Raw genomic sequence first — 26,406 nt, forward strand, 5'->3', positions numbered from 1 at the left:
ATGTCTTTAAAAGGAAGGTTTTCTTTTTTTGCTTTTTCTCATTTGAGCTTGATAAATTATGTGCTGCATTACTACATTGTTAATATGTTTAAAATCTTGACAAGATGTCATGTAGAGCAGTCTTCTACAACTGGAAATTAAAATATGCTTATTAGTTTTATCTTTCTCTTTCTAGTGAATGTGTCAGCAGTGTATTGTGTATCCCATTGGCAAGTCAGAAGAGGTAAGAATTGATATTCCTATGAATATGCATTCTCCTTACATTACACCCTCATATGTTTATGACTTAGAGCAGGATTAGTTTTTAACTTCTAATGTGTCTTTATGAAACAGGAGCTCCACAGGTCGTCCTGACTGGACCTGCATTGTGGTTGGCTTCACCTCTGGCTATGTTCGTTTTTACACTGAGGTATGTTTCTCAGCACAGTGAGCCCACAAGAAAGCCATTCTAATAAATATCTATTTCTAAAAAACATCTACTTTCACAGACAATGTTTTTTGACTTCCCTGAGAAAAAGCACAGTAATGGTGACACTTACTATTCTTTCTCTTTTAGAGTGGAGTGCTGCTTCTTGCACAGCTTTTAAATGAAGATCCTGTCCTGCAGCTTAAGTGCAGAACCTATGAAATTCCCAGGCATCCTGGTGTCACAGAACAGGTTTTGTCAGATTATTTCAAAAGCGAAGTGGCAGTGTTAAGGGGTATGGAAGGGAGTCTTCTCTGTGAATCCTCTACGTGCTTTACCAGTTTTTTCATGGGTAGAAAATTCCTTACAAGAGACTGCAGATTTCTTTTTCTAGAATTATATTATATAGTTTGAGGAGGATTCAGCATTTCTTATTAGTAATTCAGCATTTCTTGTTATTAGTAGTATTTAGTTTACTCTGTAGATTTCTTGTGGTTATCTCAGCAGCAGCATTGCAAAGGAAGGCTTAATTCATCTCCTATTTCTCATTTATGTGCACAAAATATGATAATGTATTGATGATGAAAGGAGAAAACAAAACTTGATAGGGAGGTGCCAGGAGCTCTATGTACGCATTCACAAGCATTTATGTTCTTTCACAGAGAAGATAGCTAAAAATTGAAGCCATGTTTATGAGAGTGCTAAGAATCTGCATAAATGACTGTTTCCTACAGAGAAGTTTTTTGTAGAGCTCAAGCTACTTAGTAGAAAAGCCAGCTTTCTTTGCTTTTGGCTGAGTAGGCATGCTGTGTGCAGAAAACTAATGAAGTTAAAGACATTTCTGAGTTTGTGTTATGCATGTGTTTGTGCATTGTTAGCATGATGTTTTGAGATCGGTTTTGAAGTACAGAAACATTAAAGAATTTGAATCCTGAGTTTATATGACCAAGTTAATGTTTTTGTGCCCAAGTGGTAATGCATGTGCTAATCCACTTAAAAATTTAGCTCATGAAGCATTGTTGTGTTCTAGATAGACCTGATTTTCTGTGGTCTTCACAAGCCACTGTAAATTTTATATTTTCTCCCTAAGCCATAGAATGTATTAAGCAAGCATAAGAGCCATTGAAGGAAGACAAAATGATAAAATGTCAGGCCTGAATAACTGTTTATATATGGGATGGCACAACACTTAGTTCTTTTAGTTCTGCCTTATTGTTTTGCCTGGGGCTTATTAGAAATTAACTCTTTGGGTGTAATACTTGTCTTCATGTAGTTAACTGCTTATTTTCTAGCTACTGTGTTGTAACAGTTGCAGTGATTTCTCTTTTTTTCTTGTCTAATTTTTTTCCTACAGAATGAAGAGCTAAGTATCCTGTATCCAGCAGCAATTGTGACAATTGATGGTTTCAGTCTCTTTCAGTCCCTACGTGCTTGTCGCAACCAGGTAGCAAGAGGTATAGTTAAGAGAAAGTTTTTATTTCTGAGTCTCTTTATTTTGTGTAATGTGAAATACTATTTACTTACACTTATCAGATATCAAGTCAAGGTAAAACTCAAATCTTTTTTGCTTGTCCTTTAGTATGGAGGCATCTTTTGCATTTGTGGTAATTCCTTACACCACAGAAAATGTCCTCAGCACAAATTGTCTGAGTGCCATTGACTACTTTGTACGTTCTCACCATAGTGCTGTGTGCTGGTTGTGGCTGGGATAGAATTTGTTTTCTTCACAGAAGCTCATATTATGCTGTTTTGTATTTGTTACCAGCACAGTGTTGATAACACATTAGTGTTTTAGCTGGTGCTGGACAGTACATAGTGTCAAGGCCTTTTCTGTTTCTCAGTCCTGCTGTCCTGCTGGAGAATAGGCTGCGGTGTATGAGAACTTGAGAGGGGACACTACCAAGAGAGCTCCCTGTTTCTCATATCATGTGGTGTTGTGCCAGTAGTAAAAGATGGGGCAAAGGAAGAGGAAGGGAGGATGTTCAGAGGTAGTGTTAGTCTTCTGAAATGCCTTTTTTTTTTTTTTTTTTTTTTTGTGTGACAAAACCCTGCCTTTTTTGAAATGGCCAAACATTTGCCTGCTGGTAGGGAGCAGTGAATGAATTGCTTGTTTGACTCTGTTTATGCACGCAGCTTTTGCTTTACCTATTAACTGCCTTTATCTAAATCGTGCAGTTCTTTTCACCATCCCCTGTGGGGGAAGTGACTGGCAGCTGTGTGGTGCTTAGCCATGTTAACTCACAACATCATGTTGAAGTAATTCTTTGGCTAGTGAGTTGCCACATAAATATGCCTAGACCACAGAAATAAATTGTAGTAGCCTCTGTAATTTGTGTAGAATAGTAAACCATGCATAATTTGTAAACTCTGTAAATAGTAAATAAAGTTGTGATGGGTATTGTAAAATTCTATCCAGTTAATGGTGTTTTAATTTCATTATGCAAAGTATTTCAAAATGCCATTTTACTTCAGCAGCTATTCAAATGTATGTTAAATTAAAATTAAATTATTCTTCAGATCCTATCAATTTCTTTCTGTTATTCTTTTCCTTTGACTAAGTAGATGTGGTTTTTTTTGTGTATTTACCAACATTTGTCAGCTGCAGCATCTGGCAATGAGAATGTTCAGCCACCACCTCTAGCGTATAAGAAGTGGGGTTTGCAGGATGTGGATACAATTGTTGACCATGCTAGTGTTGGTAAGCATTTTTATGTACCTTCATATGTGGCTTGAATGAAATTGAATGTTTTAGAGTTAAACTTGGGGTGAGAGCACTTACTAATGGTTCTGTTTGGGTAGAAATAAGTGGGAGAAGACTGATGTAGTGAATAATCTGATTAACCGTCACCAGAAGTGTATTGTACTTCTCGTTGTTTTGAGCATTCTCCTTTCAGTCTGAGGAGAGAGAGAAAGGGAGGCAGCTCTAGCTGTCTTGTCCTCTCATTTGGTAAGAAATGACAAAGAGACTGGATAGATGCAATTCTGTTTCTGCCAGTTTAAAGCACCGTCTGGAAGGCAAATTAAGGCTGATATTGGTATGCTCCAGCACATCAAGAAACGAAAACTTGGAATTGTACCTTTCCAAAAGAAAGCAGCATACTTCTATACTCCTGGAGTCTTACAGTCCTTAGGAATTTGCAGAAGCCTGGCAGACAGTAAACTTCATTACTCTTCCATCTTTTCTTAAAAACATTAAGTTGGAAGGGTGCTTAGTAGACAAGTGAAGTGGGTTTTGTTAACCATGTATTTTTGTTGCTAGACTGCACAGTACTGATACTGCCCTTCAGCACGTGTCTCTACTAGTTCTGTAGTTAATGTTTGGGCAACATGTGGAAGCTGCACTTCTCTCATTATGTCAGATTGTTCCCATTTTTCATCGCTGCAACAAGTTTTGCTCAGTTTTTTTTTTTTTTAATGAAATCTAGGAGACTTTGTCTTAGTTGTTTTGCTTAGAAGAGCAAATTATGTTTTTTTAATTAACTAAAATACATTAGGTTTCTGTCAGTTCTTTGGAATTAGCGGGTTAGGGCTACTCCTTTCCAAATGTTGAATGATCAGCCAAGAAAACAGGGCAGGAACGCATTTAGACTTAAATCAATCATGTACTTTTGTATAAAACACCTGCTTTTATGTTTTTGGTAGGCATTATGACACTATCTCCTTTTGATCAAATGAAGACTGCCTCCAATATAGGTGGATATAATGCAGCTATAAAAAACAGCCCACCTGCTATGTCTCAGTATGTTACAGTTGGATCCAATCCCTTCACTGGTTTCTTTTTTGCCCTGGAGGTATGTACCTCGAAGCTGACTTGCTGAAATTGCTTGAATGATTAATCCTTGTCATCTCTGTATCAGTATTCTTATATTCATTTTATGCTGATGTTTCACCCTTTTCTTGACCTTCAGAAAATGGAATGATTGGGAGAGTAATGTCTACCAGTTTCTGTCACTGAAAAAATTAATTCCTTAGCTCAAAACAAGTGTCACAGTCATTTGTTAATTTATTGCCAGTTAGGTACCTTGAGGTTTTATTTATTAATAATTAGATTGTGGTTCTGTTCACAAGCATCTTAAGCATTTTTGGAGACCTTCAGTCTTTGGTTATGTACAAACAGAACCACTACATGTGGGAGAGAACTAACAATTCTTGCTTAATTATACCTATGATACATTCATGCTTCCTGGTTGGGTTTTTTTGTGATTTTTTTTTTTTTAACCTTGTATTGGAGGAAAAGAATGCCAGTGTACTTATGTATGCCTTGTATATTCGGACTGCTAGCCTTATTGGGGTCAGAAGCTGACTGAAAATGCTAGAATTGAAATTTTTATTATGTGCTTGCCTCTGCAGTGTGATTAAGACAAAACTGCTAAGATTTGTGTTTGCAAGGAAATCAAAGCCATGCACCAGATAACTCTCTATAGTAAATCATACACAGAGTTTCTTTAACTTCTGTTACAGACAAACATACTGAGCCACCAGTGACTTGCAGGAGGATTTTTGAAATGGTAAAGAGATGTCAGAATGGCTTTGCTGGGGCAGTGAATTAAAATTTTGCAGTGTTAAAGCTATGCTTTCTGAGCTGAAAGTCCATAAGAGAACTGAAAAGCTATTCTGCAGTTGAGTTCAGTGTAAGAACTCTTTCTTGGCATTGTAAACACTATTCCTTCATTCCAGGGTAGGTCACAGCTATTTCTTGACTACCTAAACGCTTTCCTTTCTTTCAGGGTAGCTCACAGCCGCTGTTGTCTCATGTTGCCTTAGCAGTTGCAAGTAAACTGACTTCAGCATTATTTCATGCTGCCAGGTAACAAAATAAAAGATTATATTAAGTGATATGTTTTAGTAGCTTCATAATAATTTGAGATTTTTTTTTTCAAAACTGTTAGTATAATTCTCCTAATGCCTTCTTCTATTGCAAGTGGCTGGCTTGGTTGGAAGAGCAAACATGAGGAAGAACCTGTCCAAAAACAGAAGCCGAAAGTTGAACCTGCAACCCCATTAGCAGTGAGGCAAGTTTGATATGCTGTCTCAATTGCTGGAAAGCTCTTGTGTTCTTAATTATTTAAATGGTTTTGAAAGGTACAACTGATGAGCCTGTGTGTTTTTCCCAATGTTAAACAGCGATAGTAGTTTGTAGATCACTTGTTTTAGGCTTTGTTCCTTTTCAGTTTGTCATTCTGTGCAAATTACTCATCTCTTTCAACTCATTGATATGAAAGAACAATTTGCATAGTTCAATGTCAGTATAAATATGTTAATATCACCTGAAATTTATCACTGAAGTACTTCAAAGAAACTGTGTGAGGTGCTTACTACTGATGATAACTTAAAGCATCTCAGAAAAATTAGGAAGTACACTGATTCCCTGTAGGATAGTGAGAGAGGAGAATGGGAAAAACAGGTTGTAATGTCATGTTTTTCATGACAGATGGTAAGAGACTAAATTTGGTTGATTTTCTCGTGTTTTTTTTTCCTTGAAGTATGTTCAAGACTACTTGGAATTAAGAGGGCTTGTAAAGTAACCCACTGTTCTGAGATCCTTGTCTGACAGTGCTTCCTAAGGCAGTTATTTATCTTAATTCCTGAATTCTGGTTTTCAGTAGGATATTAACAGACTTTCAAGATAATTCTGCTTCTCTCGCTAGACAGCACAAAAACTTGATCGTTGTTTGTTAGTTTTACCCAAATCTTTTTGGTACCTTAATAAAAAGCTAATCTATTACTGTTTAATATTTCTGAAGAAAGAAAAATCTATCTAGTGATTTTCTGTTTGATTTCTAGGTTTGGAATTCCAGATTCCCGTCGTCATGGTGAAAAAATATGTCTTTCCCCGTGTAATACTTTGGCGGCAGTGACAGATGATTTTGGAAGAGTTATTTTACTGGATGTTACAAGAGGACTTGCAATTCGCATGTGGAAAGGTATGATATCGTATGTCAATATAGCAATAATGTTTCAATATAGTGTGGCTTCTTATTTTCAGACTTGCAATTCCGAGAGTTTTTCAATAATCAAAGTTGCTCTTCATATTTGAAGTTTGTAGGTATGATATGGTGCTTTCTAATGTTCCTGGACCTATTTCTCATCATTACTGAGAGCTTTGTATTGTCTAGATTGCAGTGCCAGAGTCTCAAGGCTACTGGCCAGAGATGTGCAGTTTAAATCTTAATCACATCTAAATTTCTGTACACTAAAGAATCTGTTTTTTCTTACAAAGGATACCGTGATGCAGAAGTTGGTTGGATACAGACTGTAGAAGACCTTCATGAGAGGGAGACTGAGAAGATTGATTATTCTCCGTTTGGAAATGCGCAGTGTCCAAGCAGAGTGGCTCAGTTCCTTGTGATCTATGCTCCAAGGAGGGGAATTCTGGAAGTCTGGAGCACACAGCAAGGGCCTCGTGTTGGGGCCTTCAATGTGGGGAAGCATTGTAGGTAAGAAATTTTAGCATGTGGGCATGCTTTCTGTGCTTTTGCAGCACCTGGATATACCAGTGGCAGAAGTAGAAAGCACTGGCAGGCTCTTATTGTGTTACTGGCAGTGTTTATACTGAACATATCTTATTACATATATATAAATATATATATAAATAAATGGGATTTTGTCATGCTTTATCACTGTATAGTTTCTTGATTCAGCAGATGTTAAGCTTTTGCTTAATTGAACAAAAAATTTTTAAATGTGAACATCGAAGGATGCTGATTTTATTATTTCCTATAAATGCCATGATTTCTTAATTGTTTTTAGACTGTTGTATCCTGGTTATAAAATAATGGGCTTAAACAACGTTACCAGTCAGGGATGGCAGCCCCAGATTTACCAGATATGTCTTGTTGATCCAGTTTCTGGAAGTGTGAAGACTGTCCATGTACCTTTTCATTTTGCATTGAGGTAAGGACTATTTGCTCTGTGTAACTAAATTTCAGTTACTGTTTTTAGAAACTATTTATAGAGAGCCACTCTTGTGTTCCTTCTCAGACTGAGTGATTCTCTGGTAATAGCCTTATTGGTTTGTGTGCATTAACATAGTTAATGTGGTGTTACCTTTAAGTAGCTTACGTATAATTCAAGTAGAAGACTTCCATTTTATTAACACATACAAATGAAATTATTTCTCTTCAGTGATAAAAAGAGTGAGCGAGCAAAAGATATGCATCTAGTGAAGAAGTTAAATGCTTTGCTCAAAGCTAAAACCTCAGATCTAGGTAGGTCTTCTTAAATAATTTCTTCAAGCTGTATGTTATGAGGTGGTGCTTCTGTTTGTTGTCCTGTAAGTGTAGAAACAGATGTTTTGATAATTGTGTGTGCTGTAAATTATGATCCTCAAATGGCTTGTATTTTTTTTTTTTTGTAAACTACTGAAATACATGTATCTCATACAAGGATCCAGTATGAGTGTTATCTGCCCTTTAAATCTTGATTAAACTCTACTCTGAGTGCTTGCTTTTAACATGAGCCTTTTGTGACACATTTTTGCTCTGTAATGGAGATCAGTGTTTCAATGAATGTATCCTCCTTCCTTTAAAAAATATTCTTTTCTTATGAAAGATAGATTTGGAATAAGAGATGCCACTGAGCTGTTTTATTTTCACCAAGCTTATTTTTGGCAGCTTTTTAAAAGTATCTTAAATTCTGTAGGATAAGCCAATGTGCATCGCAGCTGCAGTGCAAATTGACTTGCTTTTTTCATAATTCACTTGAAAAATAGGAATTAATTTAGTAATTTTCCTTATTCACAGACTTGATTGAAGCTGAAGCAAAGGAATTAATACTTGATATTAAATACCCTGCTACAAAGAAACAGGTGAATATTTAATGCCAGTGTTCTTCAACATTAAAAAAAAAAAAGTTATTAGTTTTGATAAATCTTTCTTAAACGTTTTAAAATACCTCACTTGTTCCAAGAGTTACTTGAAGCAAATCATGGAGCTGTTACTTTGACTTGTGACTTCCTGAAGGTATCTTCCACAGTAAAAGCTGAAATAATAAAAGCAGAGCAGGCCAGCAGACCTTGTTATAGGATCAAACTATGCCACAGGTATATGTGAAGACCAAAAAAAAACCTGTAAATCATTGTCAAAGTTGTACTGTTGTTGGCTTACCTTATGCCTTAACAGTAAAGTGAAGCAAATGTTTAATTCTTTTGAATGTCTGCTTAACAGGCTCTGGAAAGTATATTGACAAGTGAACGCGTGCCACTTTCGTCTCTCACAAACATCACTCAGACGTTAATGGATAATTTAGAAAAACAGGGTAGGTGGATATTTATTTTGCAAATACAGTGAGGCATTTCCACCATATCTGCAGTGCTGTAGGACAATTCTAGAACTGCTCTGTTCCACAGAGAGGCCAAATTAGATCTGCTTAGGTTGGGTGCTAGGTATCACAGAATGTTGCTTCTGCACATTTATTTTTTTCTGCACAGACAGCAGATAGCTTGCTAACAAGTGTGCTTCGCTATACTTGCCGTGTACCTAACAACTTGTGATTATATTTAAAAATAAAAATGAAGTGACTGGGCTGAGTACTTGCATCCAGAAAAAAAATTGCCTTCAGAAAGAAGGCTTCACAGAATTTGTGTAGAAGGCTTTTGCTTTTCTCTCTTTACTAGGAAGGCAGTAAAGATATGGTATTTTGGATCTGTAAATTTTAATGTACTGATGGCACAAAATCCTTATCACTGAAGATCTGAGCTTTGGCCAGATGCCTAGTATCTTCTCTTGGTAAACTTCACTGATGTTTTATTCCATGTTTTGCTGGAAATCTCTCAAGAGTCTCAGGAATTGTCATTTTTCATTTAAAACAATCGAAATAAAACCCACCACCACAAAAAAAAAAAGTTGCTGAAAGTCTGTGAAGTTTTCCTCTTTGAAATGATACACTTGAATCTTTCCAAGTGGTGAGAGCCTTCCTTATGCTTGAGGTAACCCCCCTTTGGGAAGCACAGCTGGGTATATTGAGGTGAGGAATAAAGTGGAGAAGCATGTGCCTGCCACTTCCTTTGCATGTGTTGGGACTTCTCAGCAGCAGAAGCTTGCACGTTTTTCTGTTTTTATTTTCTGTGGATTCATTTCAGCTTGGTAGGTGGAGATGAGTCAAGAAATCCCCACCACTGCTGTGTGGAAATTCTGAATAAATCACTTTTCAATTAGAATGGCTATGTCCCTTCTCCTGCCTCAGTGAAAATGTAGCAATGCATTTTTATAGTTTAAAGGCCTTGAGGGAATCTTTTGTTTTGTCCACTTGAAGTGGTGAGTAGAATGAGTTTCCCATGGGCAGTTCTGTAAGAAGTCCTTAAAAAATATATATATACCTAAGGGAGGTTGACAGAACCATATAATTACGGTGGTTTATTTCAGTGTGTATTTTTCTCATTAATCTCTTATGGTTATGTGTTACATTATTTCCTCACAGCCACAATGAAGAACAAAGTTGGCTCATGTTCTAGCCTTCTGTTTTCAAAAGAGTAGTATCGTATCTGCCATTTGTGTTTACTAGGTAAAAGATAACAAGAAACATGCCGGGCTGTGTGAATGTTGTGACTGTGAAGAAGAGGTCCAAATCTAGCAAGCTTTGTGTGTTTGTAGGGTTTTGAACAGCAATGTGGCAATAGCGTTTAAGCTTCTTGGGGAGAAAACCATGTTTAGACCTTCTTCTAGATGAAGATGATATGTTCAGAGATACCTTCTGTATAGAAACATCTTATTAGGATAATTAATTAAGGATATTTTTAAGGAAATTAGGATAATTAGTTAAATGTTTTCAACAGATAAGTTTTTTTTCCATGCTGTGTTGATGTTAGCTGCAAGCATTCTGATTGCTTTAATGACAAAGTTCAGAAACAACGAGATCTTAAATTTCCACGACTTAAAAAGATGAAAGAAATAAAAAGGCAGGTTCTTGAAGAGATCAAAATGATGTATTATCTTCGAATATCAAACTCTCTTCTGATGTAAGGGATGTGCTGTTAAAATATTGGCAGGATGAATGAAAGATTACAGTCCGACATTTAGGTTTTGATTAAAAAAAAAAGGAATTTGAGACTTAGCGTCTTTCATTTTTTGGCAGTTTGTGGTTTGACTTCAAATCAGGAAAAGGCAATTTTCTGTTTGCTCAGTTCCGCTTTATCAACACCCTTCATTTTAAAAATGAGCCTGATATCTTTCTCTTTAATACTTACCATAAAAATAACTCTTGTTTTATTCTGCCATGAGCTAAACATAATCATTGCAAGCAGCACTGTGTCAAAAAATTATGGTGAGATGTAAGCCCCTCAGTGTAATTCCCCAAAGCAGGACGTCAGTGCAGTTGTAAAGAGTGTCAGGCCATATATTCAAATTAAGATACAGATTTTCTTTTTCTTCTTCAGAGCTCGAGTGTGTGGATGAAGGCTTACTGCAGTTCTGTGCAAACAAGCTGAAGCTGTTACATCTCTATGAAATAGTGAGCAAGCTGAATTCCCAAGGCATACAAGAAGACACTGTGTCCTCAGATAATGTGAGTAAATTCAAAGTTCAGTTATCGTGTAGAATTGAGTGATGATTTAAGCATGAAAAGATGTTCGTAGGGTTTTTGAAAATAAGCAGATAAATGAGTTACCCATTTTTGTAGGCTAAAGTTTGTAATAAAGTACTTGTTCATAAATATTTTTTATCTATTTTAAATGTTTTATCTATTTGCTGTACAAATTTTTTTGCAAATATACCTACCAGTCTTTGGCAGTCAAGTATAGTTGAAAGAGAAGTGAAAATAAAATCAGGATCCCCTGATTTCAGCTCTTTATGCAGAATACATAGTGTATTCTTAACTTTAGTTTTGCAGAGGTATTTTAGAACCGATAGAAATCACAAGATCTGTTGCTTGCTTATGTGAGTTTTTAGGCATTTCAGTAGAATTCTGTGGTCGCATCATAATTTGCCTTATTTTTGTTATCATTTAAAATAAAGCTTGTGCTTTTCTAGGAATTACACAGATGGGTGATAAGTCATCCATCAGCAAACCTGCCTGTATGTCATTAGCAAGATCTAAATACAGTTTCCTATTGAATTAGCTTAAATATGAAGTTAGCTAAGGTCTTTTAGCCAATATGAATAACTGAATTTGTGATTATTCAGTAATTTTAATCTTTTAAGGCATTTTTGATGTCAGAAATATTTTGACTTTTCTGATTTGTTGTTTGGTTGTTTTTGTTGTTTTTTTTTTTTTTTTAAGTTTGTAACATCCTTTTGTAAAACACTGCATTAGTCTTGTGATGTGGGATTTTTGGGGTTTTTGCTTTCAAGGACTTGGCTAAACTGCTTCGGCTGGAAGAAAAAGATTTTCATAGGCTCCAAACATTGCTGGAAAAGTACAAGAAAGAAAATGCCCAAACTGCTGTTGAGTTTGCTGACGAGAAGGATGATGTATTGTCTGTGAAAATGTTCTTGGAGTATTTAGAGTGTGAAAAGGATGCAATTAATGTAAAAAATATGGAAGACAACGAATGTGTGAATTTAGGTAAGAGCTACTGAGCTGCTTGTCAGAATACCTTTAAGACTAATTATATCCTAAGATGCTATAAATACATATTTTAGCTTAACCTGGTGGCATGTAACAAGCTGGCCTACATCAACAAAGTTTCTCACAGTAATAGCTCCAGGATCTTACCTTCAGGCATGGGACAAGTCTTTCTGTCTAGAAGGATATTAATGCAATTTAATTACATATGTGGATATGTTTACCCTAAAGCAGCGTTATCACTCTTCATTTATCTATTAACTGCACTTAGTTGGACACTGGTACCTTATAAAGTATTTCATGTCCTTGCTGGTCACTGCATCTCAAATGTTGAGTCACTGATGGGGACCTCAAAAATGGGAGCTGGCCAGAAGCAGTACAGAACTATTAGTTTTAGGGAACAGAGACCCCTCCTTGGTGGAACTGGGGAGGTTTTTGACAATGTTGATCTGAAATTTTGGTGATGCAGGTCCTGAACATGGCTGGGCTGTATGTTGGCTTATGGGTTGGGATTACTGTCTGGACTCACCTTTAGTTTGCAGATTTGTTCAGAGCTGGCCTTGAGTGGCTTTTGTTCAATAACTGTCTCAAAGGCTCTGTCTTTCTACATTACTTCTTTTCTGGGGAATCATAGAATCAAAGAGTGGCTTGGGTTGGAAGGGACCTCAGGGGTCATCAAGTTCCAACACTCCTGCCAGAGGCAGGGCCACCAACTTCAGGATTCCTGGTGCAAGAATGGAATTCTGTGCACAGGCGTTATGTGGTGTTTGCCTAGTGGTCCCCTGCTTCTTTTGGCCTTAGTTGTCAGACTTTGAGGGAAACTGGAATAGAAAAGTGAAGCAGAAGAGCTTGGCTTTTGTCTGTGTGGTTTTGTCTGTAAAACTGTTACTAACCTACTTAAGTGAACTTGCATTTTCTCTACTGTTACGGTTTACTTGGGTTTACGAACTGGGATAGAAGTACTTCTCCCCACCCCTTTGAATGAAGATCATCAGTAGGATATTCAGCTCTAAGTAAAACAAAAATAACTGAAATATGAATGTTGTGCTGAGGAATTTATACCCATAGCTTTTGTAGTACTGAGAGTGAATTATCCAATTAATTTGTTCTGGATTTGTTTTGTTTTTTTTTTAATTGGTTGAAGTGTCTCTGGTTTTCTGTACAAGATGCAGCATTCTGCCATTCAGGTAGGGGTTACTTAGCAGATAAACTTGTCCATCACTTCAAGCCATTCTTTGAATTGAAATAAATGCATAACCCAGGCAGTATAATAACCTTTGTTTTATTATAAATCCATTTGTGTATGCTGTAGTGTGGTAGGAATGTTTACGTCCTTTGTAATGAACCACCTTCTCCACTATGTGTCAGAGTGTCCTGCTTAATGCTTAGTAGTCCTCTGTATTCAGTCAGTGGGACCTGACCAGCAAGTAGTATTTCCTATAATTCTAAGGAAGAGGTGATGTCTCTCGATATCATTCATCATGTTGATGGAATTTTACTTCAGGCAGCTTTTTCTTCTGGAAGTGTTTGTGTGGAGAGAGCTCTACAGAGGAAATGTGCCATGCGTTGGAATCAGCAGGTTTTAGCCCTCAAATTTTGTTGGTAAGGTATTTATTACACACTTTAAAACTTTCTGGTTTTGAAAACAAAATGCTGAATTGAAAATTGAGTGTTTTATTTTTGGACTGTTTTCCATGTCCTCATATTCATCTTTTAAGTGCTAAGCTTAAATATAAGCGACTTAAAAGGTGTCAAAGGAAAAAAAAAAAGTAGAAAATGTGAGGATGTCTGGAGGCCTACAGATGTTCTTTTAGAATTTTCTTAAGATTTATTTTTTACAAAGAGAAGCAACAGTAAAGTTAAGTGGTTAACTGCAGTGACAGAGACACTTTTTACAAATCCCGTTTCAAGCAAAGAAATTTAAAAAGAAAAAGAAATCAAAGTAAATCTGTTAGAATCACTAGTGCTGTTGAGACATTCATCTTTCATCTGCTTGTCATTTTATTGTTTCTACTGCTTTTCTATTATTTGCTGATGACTGAAATAAGTGTTTAAATATTAGCTAGCTTTTTTAAGATTTTCAGCTGTAATATTAAGTGGTAATTTTTACCAAGTTAAGGTTGCTTGTATACTTGTGTGACCTGTCTGCGCCTTCAGAAGAGTATTTTCCAATGTATCTAATTCTATGAATTGTATTCATAGAATTGTGGAATGGCCTGGGTTGAAAAGGACCACAATGATCACCTACTTTCAACACCTCTGCTATGTGCAGGGTCACCAACCACCAGACCAGGCTGCCCAGAGCCACATCCAGCCTGGCCTTGAATGCCTGCAGGGATGGGGCATCCACAGCCTCCTTGGGCAACCTGTTCCAGTGCGTCACCACCCCCTGCGTGGAAAAACTTCGTCCTAGTATTTAACCTAAACCTTCCCTGTAATTGTATTACTTCCTTTAAAGTCTGTAAGATACTGATTTGCTCAATACATTTTTAACTTTCTGTACACAGAACTTGCACAAGAAAGTGTTTGCATTAGGTATATTGCGGTATAAAAATCCTTTGTTCTGTTGTTTAAATTTTGTGTTTCTTTTTCTAGTCACTCCTTCTGAACTTATGGCTTTCCAGAGAAAAAGATATTCTTGAGAAACCAGATTCTACTAGTTGCCTTCACACTATGCTGTCACTTCTGAGCAAGATGAAAGGTGAAATGTGCATTTGGAATTTTTAAGCACAACTAATGCCAATTAATTTCAAATTGTCAGTAATTTGAGTCTATATTATTTTGAGGAGGTTTTCCTCCTCTCCAAAAAAAATCTGACAGGATTCAGTGTTTCATGCTGACAAATTCTGTAGCAAGTACCTCAAAAATATAGTTGAAGTCTGAGGACTGTTACATTTAAAAGCATGCTTGGTTCCTTGCAGTTTCACTCAGCTCTAAGTGGATGCAGCTACTATTTGGCATCAGAAAGTGGCTGTTCTGATACTTTTCCTCTGTTTCTGCAGTGTATGGATTTGTGCCCCTTTCTTGTGTGCTGGGTGCTCAGAAATCCTTTGAGTTGCATTAACTTGTGTTGAGACCAACACAGTTGCTATTTTAGATGCATTTGTTCATTGAACATGTCTGTAGTTTGAGGGGTGATCTGTGAGGTCAACTTTGCATTATTTTGGATAAGTTGTGTAATAAACAATTACTGATTCTCCTAGCTCATTGACAGCTGCTATGGGTATGTTAGCATCAAGTTCCCTTATGTCCATTTCAGCATAGGACATCATTGAAACTGGAAGCATGAATAAGCTGTTGCTGTTGTCTGAACAATTTAATTCTGCTGAATATGAAGAGAACCAGGTTGAGCACATTGAGTACATGGGGAATCATGAAATCACATGGAAGCTAGTTGTGTTGTGAAGCATTGTATTATAATATTCCTTAAATCTAGTGAGTGCAGCAGGTTTTACTCCCTAGTGATTTAACCTGTTGCCTGCTTTCTATGAGTTAATCTTGGAGAAGGAGGAATTCACATTCTGCTTTTGTTAAAATAATTAGAGTTGTAATCTAAGAAATATGTTACATATCTTAAAAAAAAAAAACCAAAAAAACAAAAAAAGGTAATTTAGACTAATTGGAAATTGCTCCTAATGTATGGCGTATCAGTAAGTGCTGTTTTCAGGGTTACTGCTTTTATTAGTTCTAACACCTCATGACCCTGCATGAGTTTTCTTGCTCTCCTGGTCTCCACAGTTGCTATCGATGAGTCCTGGGACACTCAGTCTGTTTCCCCCTGGTGGCAGCAGATGCGAACAGCTTGTATTCAGTCTGAAAATAATGCAGCTGCCTTACTATCTGCTTACGTTGGACATTCAGTTACGGCACAGATAATTGACAGTGTGACAGAGAAGAAGGTCAGTCATCGTGTACTTCTCCCTTCAGTTGTATTCACTGTGTCGGTTTCATAGCAAATTGCTGTCTTTGTCATGGAGTAACACCTACAGCGTTCACTTATCATTCTAACATGGGTGCAAGCATTCCCTCCTGCAAGCCTGAAAATCAGTATTTGTATTTGAATAGTACTGTGCTGAGGTAAATGAATGATATATCAGAAGTGTTTGCTATGCGTACTATATGGGAACTGTACTGCCAGCTTCTCTCTTGCTATCAAATAATACTGACAAATCCTGTGCAGTTCTCAGACAAATTTAAGAAGCTCACAGCTGCATTTTTAATATACTGCTGAATTTTCTTAGCCTTTACTATTATACCTCCTTTAAGGTGTGAGGTTTGTTTTGTTTTTTTTTTTTGCAGTAAGTCTGTGTTTACAGACTTGTTATTATCACTATGAAACTGCATGCAGCGTTGCCATTAAGAATGAAAATACTTCTTCCATTTTGAAGTAGCACTAAATGTGTGAGTTTTACTGCTTGTCTTGAAAGATTAGGTGGAGTTTAGGTGATGTTCAAACTTGTAAATAGGTTGCTTTATAGGTTGTACCTGGGTTGCTGGGAAGTGTTGTAGTAACTCTCTCCCTTCATCTTAACTAATCCAATTCTGTAGGTTAAAATTTCCAGTGTTGCCCAAATAGGAACACTGGTACATTGTAACATATTATGCTTTACCCATACATTCTCTCCTTTGCTACTTTTTTTTTACTATTCTGCTGTTGAAAGAAACAGTCACAGAATTTCCCTTCCATACAACCGTTTATCTTCTTTTTTTTTCTACCACGCTTTGGCTTACAGCCTCAAACTGCTAATGACCAGGCATCTGAGAAAGTTTGGAGTTTGTTGTTTTAGTGCAATAAGCTAAAAGTGGGATCTGCACCCTACTGGAAAAATTCCTGGTGTTCCTATTAAAGTATTTGCTGATTAACATGAGAATATCAAAATAGTGCACAGAACTCTGATGCTGTATGATCCAATTCTTCTGGGTCTGCAAAACAGAAATACTTTCTTTCATATGGTGGGAAATAGAGATGTAGGTGAAATAATCATATATGGAAGGAATGAAATATTGTGTGTGTATTGGAGGACTTAGAATCTTATCAAAAAGATTTAATTAATTCATTTTTCAACCAAATACAAAATTTAAATAGGGCAGTAAGATGACCTTTCAGGTCCTTTTGTTTCTTCATGCTTTTATTTAAGAATCTGTGTGTCTTGTGAGCAGTGTGGGATGTTAACTTACCTTTCCATAATAGGTAATCTATGTATCTTGAGCTGTCTAATTTTGAGTATCTCGTGAGATACAGCTTTCAATTTTAATATTGTGCATTTTCTTAAAGAGACCTGTGCTACTTAAAGTGAACAGACACGAAACAGTTAATATGTTGTGTTAGTTTTCCCAAATAGTTGTAGGTTCAGACACGGAATCCTGGGAAGCACTTTCCCTTGATGCTGAATATTGGAAGCTCCTGCTGAAACAGTTAGAGGACTGTCTGATACTTCAGACACTGCTGCACAGCAAAGTGAGCAAGAAGACAATAAGAGTTTCATCTCTACAGAGTGAGCCTTTGGGTAGGCTTTCTGTAAAGAAATTGCTGGAAGGTGGAAAAGGTATGTTTTTTTTCTCTTGGAAGGATGATTGATTGTCTTTGTAATGCAGTTCTGAGCCTTCCTTACCTACTTCATGAAATGGAAACTATACTGGAAGTTGTTCTGCTGTTTACTTTTCTTAGCTTAAAAACAAAGCAAACCATGTATCAAACTGATAAAAGGCATTGCCATAAAGACTGCATTGTAAACTTAAGTCAGCTGGTTAATACATTTTTGATTGGCAACATCAACTTAATATAATTAATGATATTAGTTAATAGCATTTCTTTTCTGTTCTTCAGTTGTGAACTTTAAATCTCCTGGGATGGACGCTGACTGTATTTCAAGACTTCTTTGTTGTTTGACTGTTCCAGGAGGTATTGCTGACACTGTAGCAAAGTGGGTTTTTAAGCAAGGCTTCAATCCTCTTGTACTGAACTTGGCACAGCACAGGAACAATACAGATAATACTGAAGAATCTGAAGAAATGCATTCAAATATCTTTCTTGAGGAACCAGAAATAGATGAAGACTTGGAAACAATCCTAGGTAAGAAAATAACGTGAGTTTTTTTTTTTAATTTTGACTCCTTTCAGAGATGCCTTTGTTACTGTTGTGAAATAGCAGAAATTATGAGAAGAGGCCTGTCTTGTAACTTCTGCTATTTTTCTTTTTCCTAGAGCTGCTGCAACTTGCATATCAGCAGTTTCCATGCAGTCTTGAAGTGGATGTGCTCCATGCACACTGCTGTTGGGAGTATGTAGTGCAATGGAATAAGGATCCAGAGGTAAAAGAACTTCATTTGCAGGGAACAGTGGTTAAGAATAACTCTCTAGAAGCACTTCCACAAGTTTTAGTTGATAAAATTCTTCAGAAGACACTATTTGATAGCGTGCTGGTTACAATTTTACTGCTATAGAGGGAAAGTGTAAATTAAATTGAGTTCAAGGGTTGAATGGTACCACACAAAGACAGGACAGTGTGCTTCTAAGTTGTCAGATTCTCAGGTGTTTGAAATAAGCAGCATGAAGTGTTCCATCAGTATTTTGTAGTGTAAAAAAAAAAAAATCATTACTGCATAGGAGTGATGAATGTTTTGTCTAAATAGATCATAGAATGCTTTTTAGACTGGAATCCATTCAGTTTAAAGAGGGAAGAGATTTCTTGAATGTTCTTAGACTTTTTTCTTCATTTTGCCACTGTTGGAGATAATTATCATAGGGGAAAAAAAGCAAACATGGAATTGCTGTTTTCCATGGGTTCCTATAGCAAATGGAGAATGTTGTCCAAAGTTGTAATGCTATCAGAATTTTCAGATGATATGAAAAACGCAGTCAGCACTGCTTGTATCTGTGCAATGCAACATCTTGCTATAGGAAAAATGGTTCATTGGAGAATTTTAAGAGCTTACTCTACCATAATGAAAGTGAAAATTAATCTTTCTAGCACAAATGGATTTTGTATATAAGAAAGTGGATTGTTATTATTCAGTGGGGATATCTTTCAGCAGTAAGATAGTGGTACATACTGTTGACAAAACCCTGGTGTGAATGACAGTGTGTTTATGGATATAGGTATGTCAGGTAGCAGGAGAGAAGACTGCAAAACCTCAGAACAAGTTCTACAGCTGTCAAAAATGAAGACCTTTATAATAGATCTGTGTGTCTTAGCAATCAATAGTTTACATTGAAAACAAGTTTTGCATAATGAATAATATTAACTTGTTCTTTTACTTTTTTTGTTTTACATAAGGAAGCATGCTTTCTTATTAGGTCTATAGATCATCTTCGATGCATCATTAATGCTCACGTTCAGCATGGTAAGTATGAAGCTGTTAATAAAAATGATCTTTGAAACTGCAAATCGACAGTTTTGTCTACAGACAAGTGTAAATACATGTAGTTGATAGCAGTGGCTGTTTTGTCAGCAGCCTTGACCCCAAATAAACTTCTTGCTCATATTTTTCATGTGCTAAGAGTTTCCATCAGAAACATGGATATATGTTGGTTACGTAAAGCTAACATTACACTAAAAGCTGCTTAAGAAAAAGTGTTTAATTATTTTATGTGCATTTAAAATTGTAGCACATAGTCCTTGTAGTCAATTACAATTCATGCATTTCTTACTCATGAATGCACTTCTGAATGTTTAATCGCCAGGAAAGTCTGCTCCAGGACATCTGAAGTCCAACTATAAAGCAGTGAGAATAACTGACAATTCCTTCTTGTTTCATTACCATCTAATTTTAAAATCCCCAGTGTTTCAAGAACTTTGGCCCATGGCTTTTCAGTCTGTACTTGTATTGCCTAAAATCTCTCCTGCATTCACATGGAGTTCACAAGTTTGTGATTGTTCTAGGTATTGCTCTGATGATGTGGAATACGTTCATAGTAAAAAGGCTTTCTTCTGCTACGTATCTAATGGACAAGGTGAGTGTAGCATTATGATAGTAGTTTTGAGGCTAGTATTTATATGCTGTGGATTTAAATTAAAAAGTGGGATATCTTTTAATGTAAAGGTCAAAAAATCTCCTGCTTGTTAGGTGTATTGTGTGGGTAATTTTTGGATTCTGAGGGAGGAATGCATATCTTAGAATATTCAATTGTTCCTTGGAATGATCAACTGTGTATTGCTTTAAGCAGTAACGGAGTCTGGCTGATGTACTGAAGCCTTATATGCAGCATTAACTTGTAATTACTGAATAAAACATTTGAAGTTATCTTTGTGTGCATGTATGTATTTGTACATAAAGCTTTCACTTAACAAAGTAAGTATTTTTTTCTGGGCCTGTTTCCTGGTAAGTTGTTGACAAGAAACTTCTTGGGTTCTGCAAGCTGCAGCTCTTCCAAATGTTGGAGGTATATGAGCTCTGCAGAATGCAGAACGTTTTATGAGTACTGTTGAGCATTTTAAACTCGTGCTACATTGCTGAATCACCCTCTGGCTTGTAGCTTGTTTGCTATGAGTTTTATCAGTACTTTATCCCTGCTAAATGTAGTGCTTGCAATATGCAGCATACCTGCTGATTGGTAGACAGCTATCTACAAGATAGAAGTCCAGGTGTTGACAGTGATTTTAAAAACAACAAAACCAACCAAAACACAAAACACACCCAATAATTTTCTATCTTGTCTTTTTTTTTTTCCTCTTCCTATGCTCTTCTGATTTTCTGCTTTAGCTTTTGGCTGAACTGTGTATGAATTGGAATATGCCATCTTCCTCATTTCTTTCAGCAAATAGGCTTATTAGTTGTATGTATCTGTGGTAGATGCTTCTTCTGCAGAAGCAGAAAAAAGATGTTTCTTCCAGTTTTTCTGCATGCCTTTACGTACACCCATCCCCATTATTTCTGCCTACAGCCGCCACACAGGTGTTTAATCAGTCCCAACAGCAACAGCTGAAAGTTGTTTTCAGTTCAGGTGTTGAATCAGCGCAATGGGCCACAGTGACTCAGGATCCTGGTATCTCGCTTCAGGCATTTAGGCTCTGCCAAGATGCATAGGAATTTTATTTCTTTCTGCTTGTTGAAGAAAGCTTCCACTGATACGTGATTCATTGCATACAAAATGTGGTTCTACTTGCAGAAGTGGAACTTAAGTGGCATCGTACTAACATTTCTGAACAGGAATGACTTGAGGGGCTTTTTCTGAAGAATTTACATGGGCAAAGCATGAAAACCATGTTGTAATATCTTTTTCCATCTATCCCAATGAATATTCTGGAGCTCTCCCTTTTCTTCTCCCTTTTCTTCTCCCTTTTCTTCTCCCTTTTCTTCTCCCTTTTCTTCTCCCTTTTCTTCTCCCTTTTCTTCTCCCTTTTCTTCTCCCTTTTCTTCTCCCTTTTCTTCTCCCTTTTCTTCTCCCTTGTTCTCCATGTTTCCTCATAATATCACACTTGCCATTATTCTGTATTATAGAAATCACTGGGAATTTCTTAACCAGATTTAAGATTTGAAAGAACCTGTGGGCCTTAATTCTAGTCATTAAGAATGATGAACCAAATGTTGGCGTTGGTGGTGTTTGTTTCTGCCATCTATGGTATGTCTATCATACATCACTGGCACCAGTATTTAATTCATCATTCTTCATATACATATATTTATTTATATATATATTTAAAGAAAGCAATGCAGTGTGTTGCATCATGTAGCTGTAATGAACTTTTTATATTAGGAATATTCTAAGTAATAGAATATATGCAAGATAACAGATGCTCTATAATAATAATGATGATTTCACGTGCTGAAACATGGAATTTTCTTTAAACAGGTTGGAAAAGCTCCGAAGGACAGATTATGCAGAAGGGCAAGTAACTACTTCTGTCTCACATGAGGAGAAATTTAACAAGAAAATCCTCTTTTATTTTAATATTAGCTTATGACTTTATTTTTGAAGTGTGAAAGTTTTGAAACTTGAGGTCATGTGACAAATTGCTGTTATTTTTCATTCATTTTTTCATGTATAACTTTGTTGTTTTAAACTCTTGCAAGGCAATTGATAAGCTCAGCAAATGGAACGTACTGGATGTGATTACTTGAGCTGTTCTATCTTCTGTGGAAATGCAATATTTTAAATATCCAATTGAGCTTTACATTTATTTTTCAAGATAATGGAAAGCTTATTTTCTACTTTTTTTCTGTTACTTCTAAATCTTTATGCTTAAATGAATGTTTATTTTGCTTAAAATATATAATAGTCTTAACAATGTGTTTGTTATATCAACACCTGTTTTCTCAGATATGTATATATATAGCTAATAAAAGCCTGCTTGAATTCTGTCTGAAACAAATCAAATTTCATGTTGTTAACAGGATGTGGGCATGAGTGACGCAGCCACGACAGCTTTCCTTGGCTGCTGCTCAGATCTTCTGCAAACGTTGCTAGAGGTAAGATTTTCATTTTTATTTTTTTCTGTAGAAGGAACTAATTTACATTAAGGCATATGCTTATCCTAATTTCTGCATAATTCAGACAAATGTTCACAATCTCATCTAGAAAATACGAAATTCTCTTGTTAATTTTTTAATTTCGTTGCAGAGAGTTTCTGATTAAAGATGTGTTTTTTGTGTAGAAGGCCAATACAGATCACATCTTGTGTGTGACAGCTTTCTTACATTCATCTGCTAGGCTGACGTGAGTAGTGATGAAATGCAAGCTCCTGTCCTGGACACTGAGGATGCCTGGATGTCTGTGGAAGGGCCGGTATCGATAGTAGAACTGGCACTTGAGCAGAAACGCATTCACTACCCACTTGTTGAGCACCAGTTTGTGTTATGTACTGTCTTGTATGCCATCATGAGGTTTTCTCTGAAGAGTGTGAAGCCTCTGTCGCTGTTTGATAGCAAGGTAAGTCTTCCGAATGCTGATGTGCATACATTTAATTACTGCTGTCCTTCCTCTTGGTAGCTATAATGCATGCTACCTTCTGCTCTTCAAACTGTTTGTGCGTGGTTTTAAGAAAACAGCCCACTGTGGTGTTAAAGAAGCTGTCGCCAGAATTCAGGCTGCCATAGGAATTTGGTGTTTTACTTTGAATAAAAGATTTGTAGTGGCCTCATCTGCGTGAAAATCCACTCCTTAATCATTAGTTGGCCTGGAAATACTGCGTGATAAAACGACTGGTTGACAGGTTTTCCTAGTTGCTTTGAGAAGTGCCAGATTAGAGAAAAACATAGTTAAGTTCAGAAATGTTCTGTTAGTGTTGCTGATGTATCCATTCTTGCTGATGAGTATTCTGGAATTCTGGCCTTGAAGATTTAACTGTTTGTCATTTAAATACCTGTAAACCACTGAGGAAAAAAGGCTCACTACATTTTAAAATGCAATGTATATCCAACCAAACATATGTTGACTTAGATATAAAGAATGTACCATACGCTGAGCTTTCTTCCTCCTAAACAATATAATTAAAAAAAAAAATTAAAAATTAGAATACTGCTGTGGGCTACCATCTAATTCCTGCTGAGGAGAAAAAGATTTAGATCTGCAAAGCATTGTGCTGAAGATTTCTTCTTAATGATGGATTGTGTTTTTCTAAATGCAGAATGTGGCAGTTTGTGGTAGGTCCTTGTCTGTATGCATGCTCTGATGGAGCAGTTATGGATCTGGTTTTAGCATTTTACCATATATCACATTCTGTAGTTTTTATACCTTTTATATATGCTTATCTATTAGCAGCAAGCATATTATCTCATGCCATTTAAGACTGCATGTTGCTTCTCAATAATATAATTGAAGGTTGTTCCTGTACCTCTGTGCTTATGCATACAACTGTAATTCTCAGCCATCTTCTTTCTTGGTGTCTGAAAAGAAGTGCTTAAGAGTTTCAAAGACCATTTATTACCTTGTTTCTGAAAAGCAGCTCACTGTCTAAATTTAGACATTTGTAAGCTGCACCATTCCAATACTAGTAATACATTTGTACATGATTTCATGAGTAATGTGCAGTCCTATTTGGTGTTTCTCTTGGCTGTTCTCTTCAGTCTGGAGAAGGGCCCCAGTATGTAAGGAAAGATTTTATCTTTCAACACTTCTTTTGTTTCCCTTGTTAGTACAGAGCAGGGCTGCCAGTGGTGCTCTGCATCGATTGTGCCACTGCCAGAGGTGGCACTGGGCTGAAACAAGGGCTCCCACATGCCATCATTTTGCAGTTTACCTTAAATTTGGTGAATCTGTAGTCCAGGAGACCTTTTCAGTGGAGTTAACTATATTATTAAGTAATACTTAAAATGCATTTTTTGTATAAGATACTTACCATTTCTTCCCATATATCATGCTTTCTTGAAGGATAAGGGAGTAGGAAATACATCCAGGCTTTAGCTCCAGCTGGTATTATAGCAGGTACAAACACTTGCCTACTAAATTAGGTTAAGTTTGAAAGCAAATCCTTGATAGATTGTGACCGCCTGAGCAAATATTTTGTTTCATAGTTCCAACTTAAAATATCCATTTTACTTCTCAGAGAGATATAGGAGGTGTAGTACAATTTAAATGTAAAAAAAATTGAGGCTTCTTAAAATTGGATCAGCATGGATTACTTCAACTGTATGTCTGATCGGCTTTGGTTCTCAATTTTAGGGTAAAAATGCATTTTTCAAAGACCTTACTTCAATTCAGCTGTTACCTAGTGGGGATATGGATCCAAACGTGTTATCTATACGACAACAGGTAGGTGTAAGTTATTGAGAATTCCTGCATTTCTACAATTTCAAATAATACTGAAGTAACTTTTAATTTTTGCTTTCAAGTTCTTGCTCAAAGTTGTGAGTGCAGCAGTTCAGATGCTATGTTCACAAAAGGCCAAAGAAGCCTCAGAAGAGGAATTGTTTCCCTTTGAAAAGGCAAGAAATTGGCCAACTTTGGCTGTGGATTTGGCTCAGTATCTTCAAATCTCTGAGGATGTGGTCAAAATGCATTATGTCTGTGAACTGTACAGTTATGGGATGGATCATCTCGGCGAAGAGGTAATAACCCCTTTTAATAACTTTATAACAATATGACATTGTCAGGTATTCTGCTGAGGTTACATTTTCACTTACTCAAGATGTCTAGAAGGGTTAGGCAAGTATTGCTATACTCAGAAAATCCTCACAATGAAAAATCAGAAGTTGGAAAAGTAATTTCTCAAGGTGGGTCATCTTCACTTTCCTAGCAGATACCAACTGGTGGAAACATAACAATGGGGAGCTAGACTGTTGGTCTAAACTGGTACAGCCCTTTTTATGATACTGCAGTTAACATTTCAGGAGTATGTCTTGCTTCTAAGTACAGAGTAATTGTCTGGCTTTGTTTTCTCTTCCACTGTTCAGAAGCTTTTAAATGTTTTGTTTAGAGAACCAAGTAACACGAGTCTCAAAGCCATTTTTCCTTATAGTAACTAGAAGCTTCCTGTGATTCAGCGTTTCAGGGTGATCTGTGTCATGCTCAAAATAATTTCTAGTTCTGTGTATGTTTCCATTTTCAGGCCTTTCTTCAGGTATCTGACAAAGAAGTACTTGCATCGCAGCTGCTTATACTGGCTGGACAGAGACTGGCCTTTGCTTTACTTCAGATACAGACAAAGGAGGGAATGGAACTCTTTGCTAGACTTCCTCCAACACTTTGTACTTGGCTTAAAGCTATGGTAAGTTAAGCATGATTTAGGATAACAGAATCAGAGGTTGATTTACAGAAGATTCTATTTACTTAGATGCAGATTACAGAATTACAGATTACAAAGAAAGATTGAGCTTTCTTGCTAATGGAAGCAAGAACCTAGTTCTCATTTTTCCTGGTGCCAGTTCTCTTTCATGAGGAATGAAGGAGTGACTGTTCTGTTGTGGGGGTTATACTTTCTCCTGAAGTTCTGGCAAAATAATTTGTGCTCAATTTAAAAAAAAACTATTGGCCATCTTTTCTAATGGCAATATTCAGAAATCAGTGCTTCTGTTTATCCAGGCTTCAGATGTGATGTTTTCCAGATTGCATGAATAAATTTGATTGAGAATATTGATTAGCAGTGAAGATTCAGTTAAGAAGAGTCTGAAGGGCAAAATAACCAGTAGTACAATTACACTTCTGGGTCCAAGCATCTGCTTAATTCCCAAATAGCAATTTTGTTATATAAGATGAGGAGGGCATATGTGTAGAAGCTCATCTGCAAGGAATGCTCTAATGCTGTGTTTGTTCTTTTAAATAGGACCCCCAGGAACTTCAAAATGTGCAAGTGCCAATTGCTACAACAGCTAAACTGGTTAATAGAGTAATAGAGCACTTACCAGAGAATCACGGGCAGTATAGCCTGGCTTTGAATCTGATAGAGGCCGTAGAAGCAATCTCATCATGACATTCTCCATTAGAACAGTTCTGCTACATAGTGCTACAATGCATGATTTTACCCAACAAGGCTGACATTTACAGAAAGAAACTTTTGTGTGGCTTTTGTTAAACAAAAAGAACAATGTTCCCCACCCCACAATTCCAGAAGGTAATTTTAAATT

The 26,406-nt window shown here is 36.6% G+C and overlaps 1 protein-coding gene across 2 annotated transcripts in view; it reads left to right on the forward strand.

The window, feature by feature from the left end:
• Positions 1-26,252, forward strand: part of RAB3GAP2 (RAB3 GTPase activating non-catalytic protein subunit 2) — a gene marked incomplete at both ends in the record, with an annotated part of 39,497 nt that extends 13,245 nt beyond the window's left edge. For both annotated transcript variants that reach the window (XM_079532935.1, XM_079532936.1), the window contains 31 exons: positions 176-223; positions 334-409; positions 557-658; positions 1,761-1,860; positions 3,006-3,104; positions 4,049-4,197; positions 5,134-5,213; positions 5,329-5,418; positions 6,191-6,330; positions 6,627-6,843; positions 7,157-7,300; positions 7,532-7,614; positions 8,149-8,213; positions 8,572-8,662; positions 10,779-10,906; positions 11,692-11,905; positions 13,410-13,507; positions 14,501-14,606; positions 15,644-15,804; positions 17,235-17,451; positions 17,805-17,978; positions 18,110-18,216; positions 19,182-19,248; positions 19,788-19,858; positions 21,698-21,733; positions 22,240-22,314; positions 22,556-22,774; positions 24,506-24,595; positions 24,676-24,891; positions 25,392-25,550; positions 26,106-26,252. In XM_079532935.1, coding sequence (XP_079389061.1) covers positions 176-223; positions 334-409; positions 557-658; positions 1,761-1,860; positions 3,006-3,104; positions 4,049-4,197; positions 5,134-5,213; positions 5,329-5,418; positions 6,191-6,330; positions 6,627-6,843; positions 7,157-7,300; positions 7,532-7,614; positions 8,149-8,213; positions 8,572-8,662; positions 10,779-10,906; positions 11,692-11,905; positions 13,410-13,507; positions 14,501-14,606; positions 15,644-15,804; positions 17,235-17,451; positions 17,805-17,978; positions 18,110-18,216; positions 19,182-19,248; positions 19,788-19,858; positions 21,698-21,733; positions 22,240-22,314; positions 22,556-22,774; positions 24,506-24,595; positions 24,676-24,891; positions 25,392-25,550; positions 26,106-26,252 — 3,769 coding nt within the window. The remainder of the gene's footprint in view (positions 1-175; positions 224-333; positions 410-556; positions 659-1,760; positions 1,861-3,005; positions 3,105-4,048; positions 4,198-5,133; positions 5,214-5,328; positions 5,419-6,190; positions 6,331-6,626; positions 6,844-7,156; positions 7,301-7,531; positions 7,615-8,148; positions 8,214-8,571; positions 8,663-10,778; positions 10,907-11,691; positions 11,906-13,409; positions 13,508-14,500; positions 14,607-15,643; positions 15,805-17,234; positions 17,452-17,804; positions 17,979-18,109; positions 18,217-19,181; positions 19,249-19,787; positions 19,859-21,697; positions 21,734-22,239; positions 22,315-22,555; positions 22,775-24,505; positions 24,596-24,675; positions 24,892-25,391; positions 25,551-26,105) is intronic.
• Positions 26,253-26,406: the final 154 nt, after the last annotated feature.

The sequence above is a fragment of the Tetrao urogallus genome, assembly GCF_951394365.1.
Source record: "Tetrao urogallus genome assembly, chromosome: 2".
NCBI lineage: Eukaryota > Metazoa > Chordata > Aves > Galliformes > Phasianidae > Tetrao > Tetrao urogallus.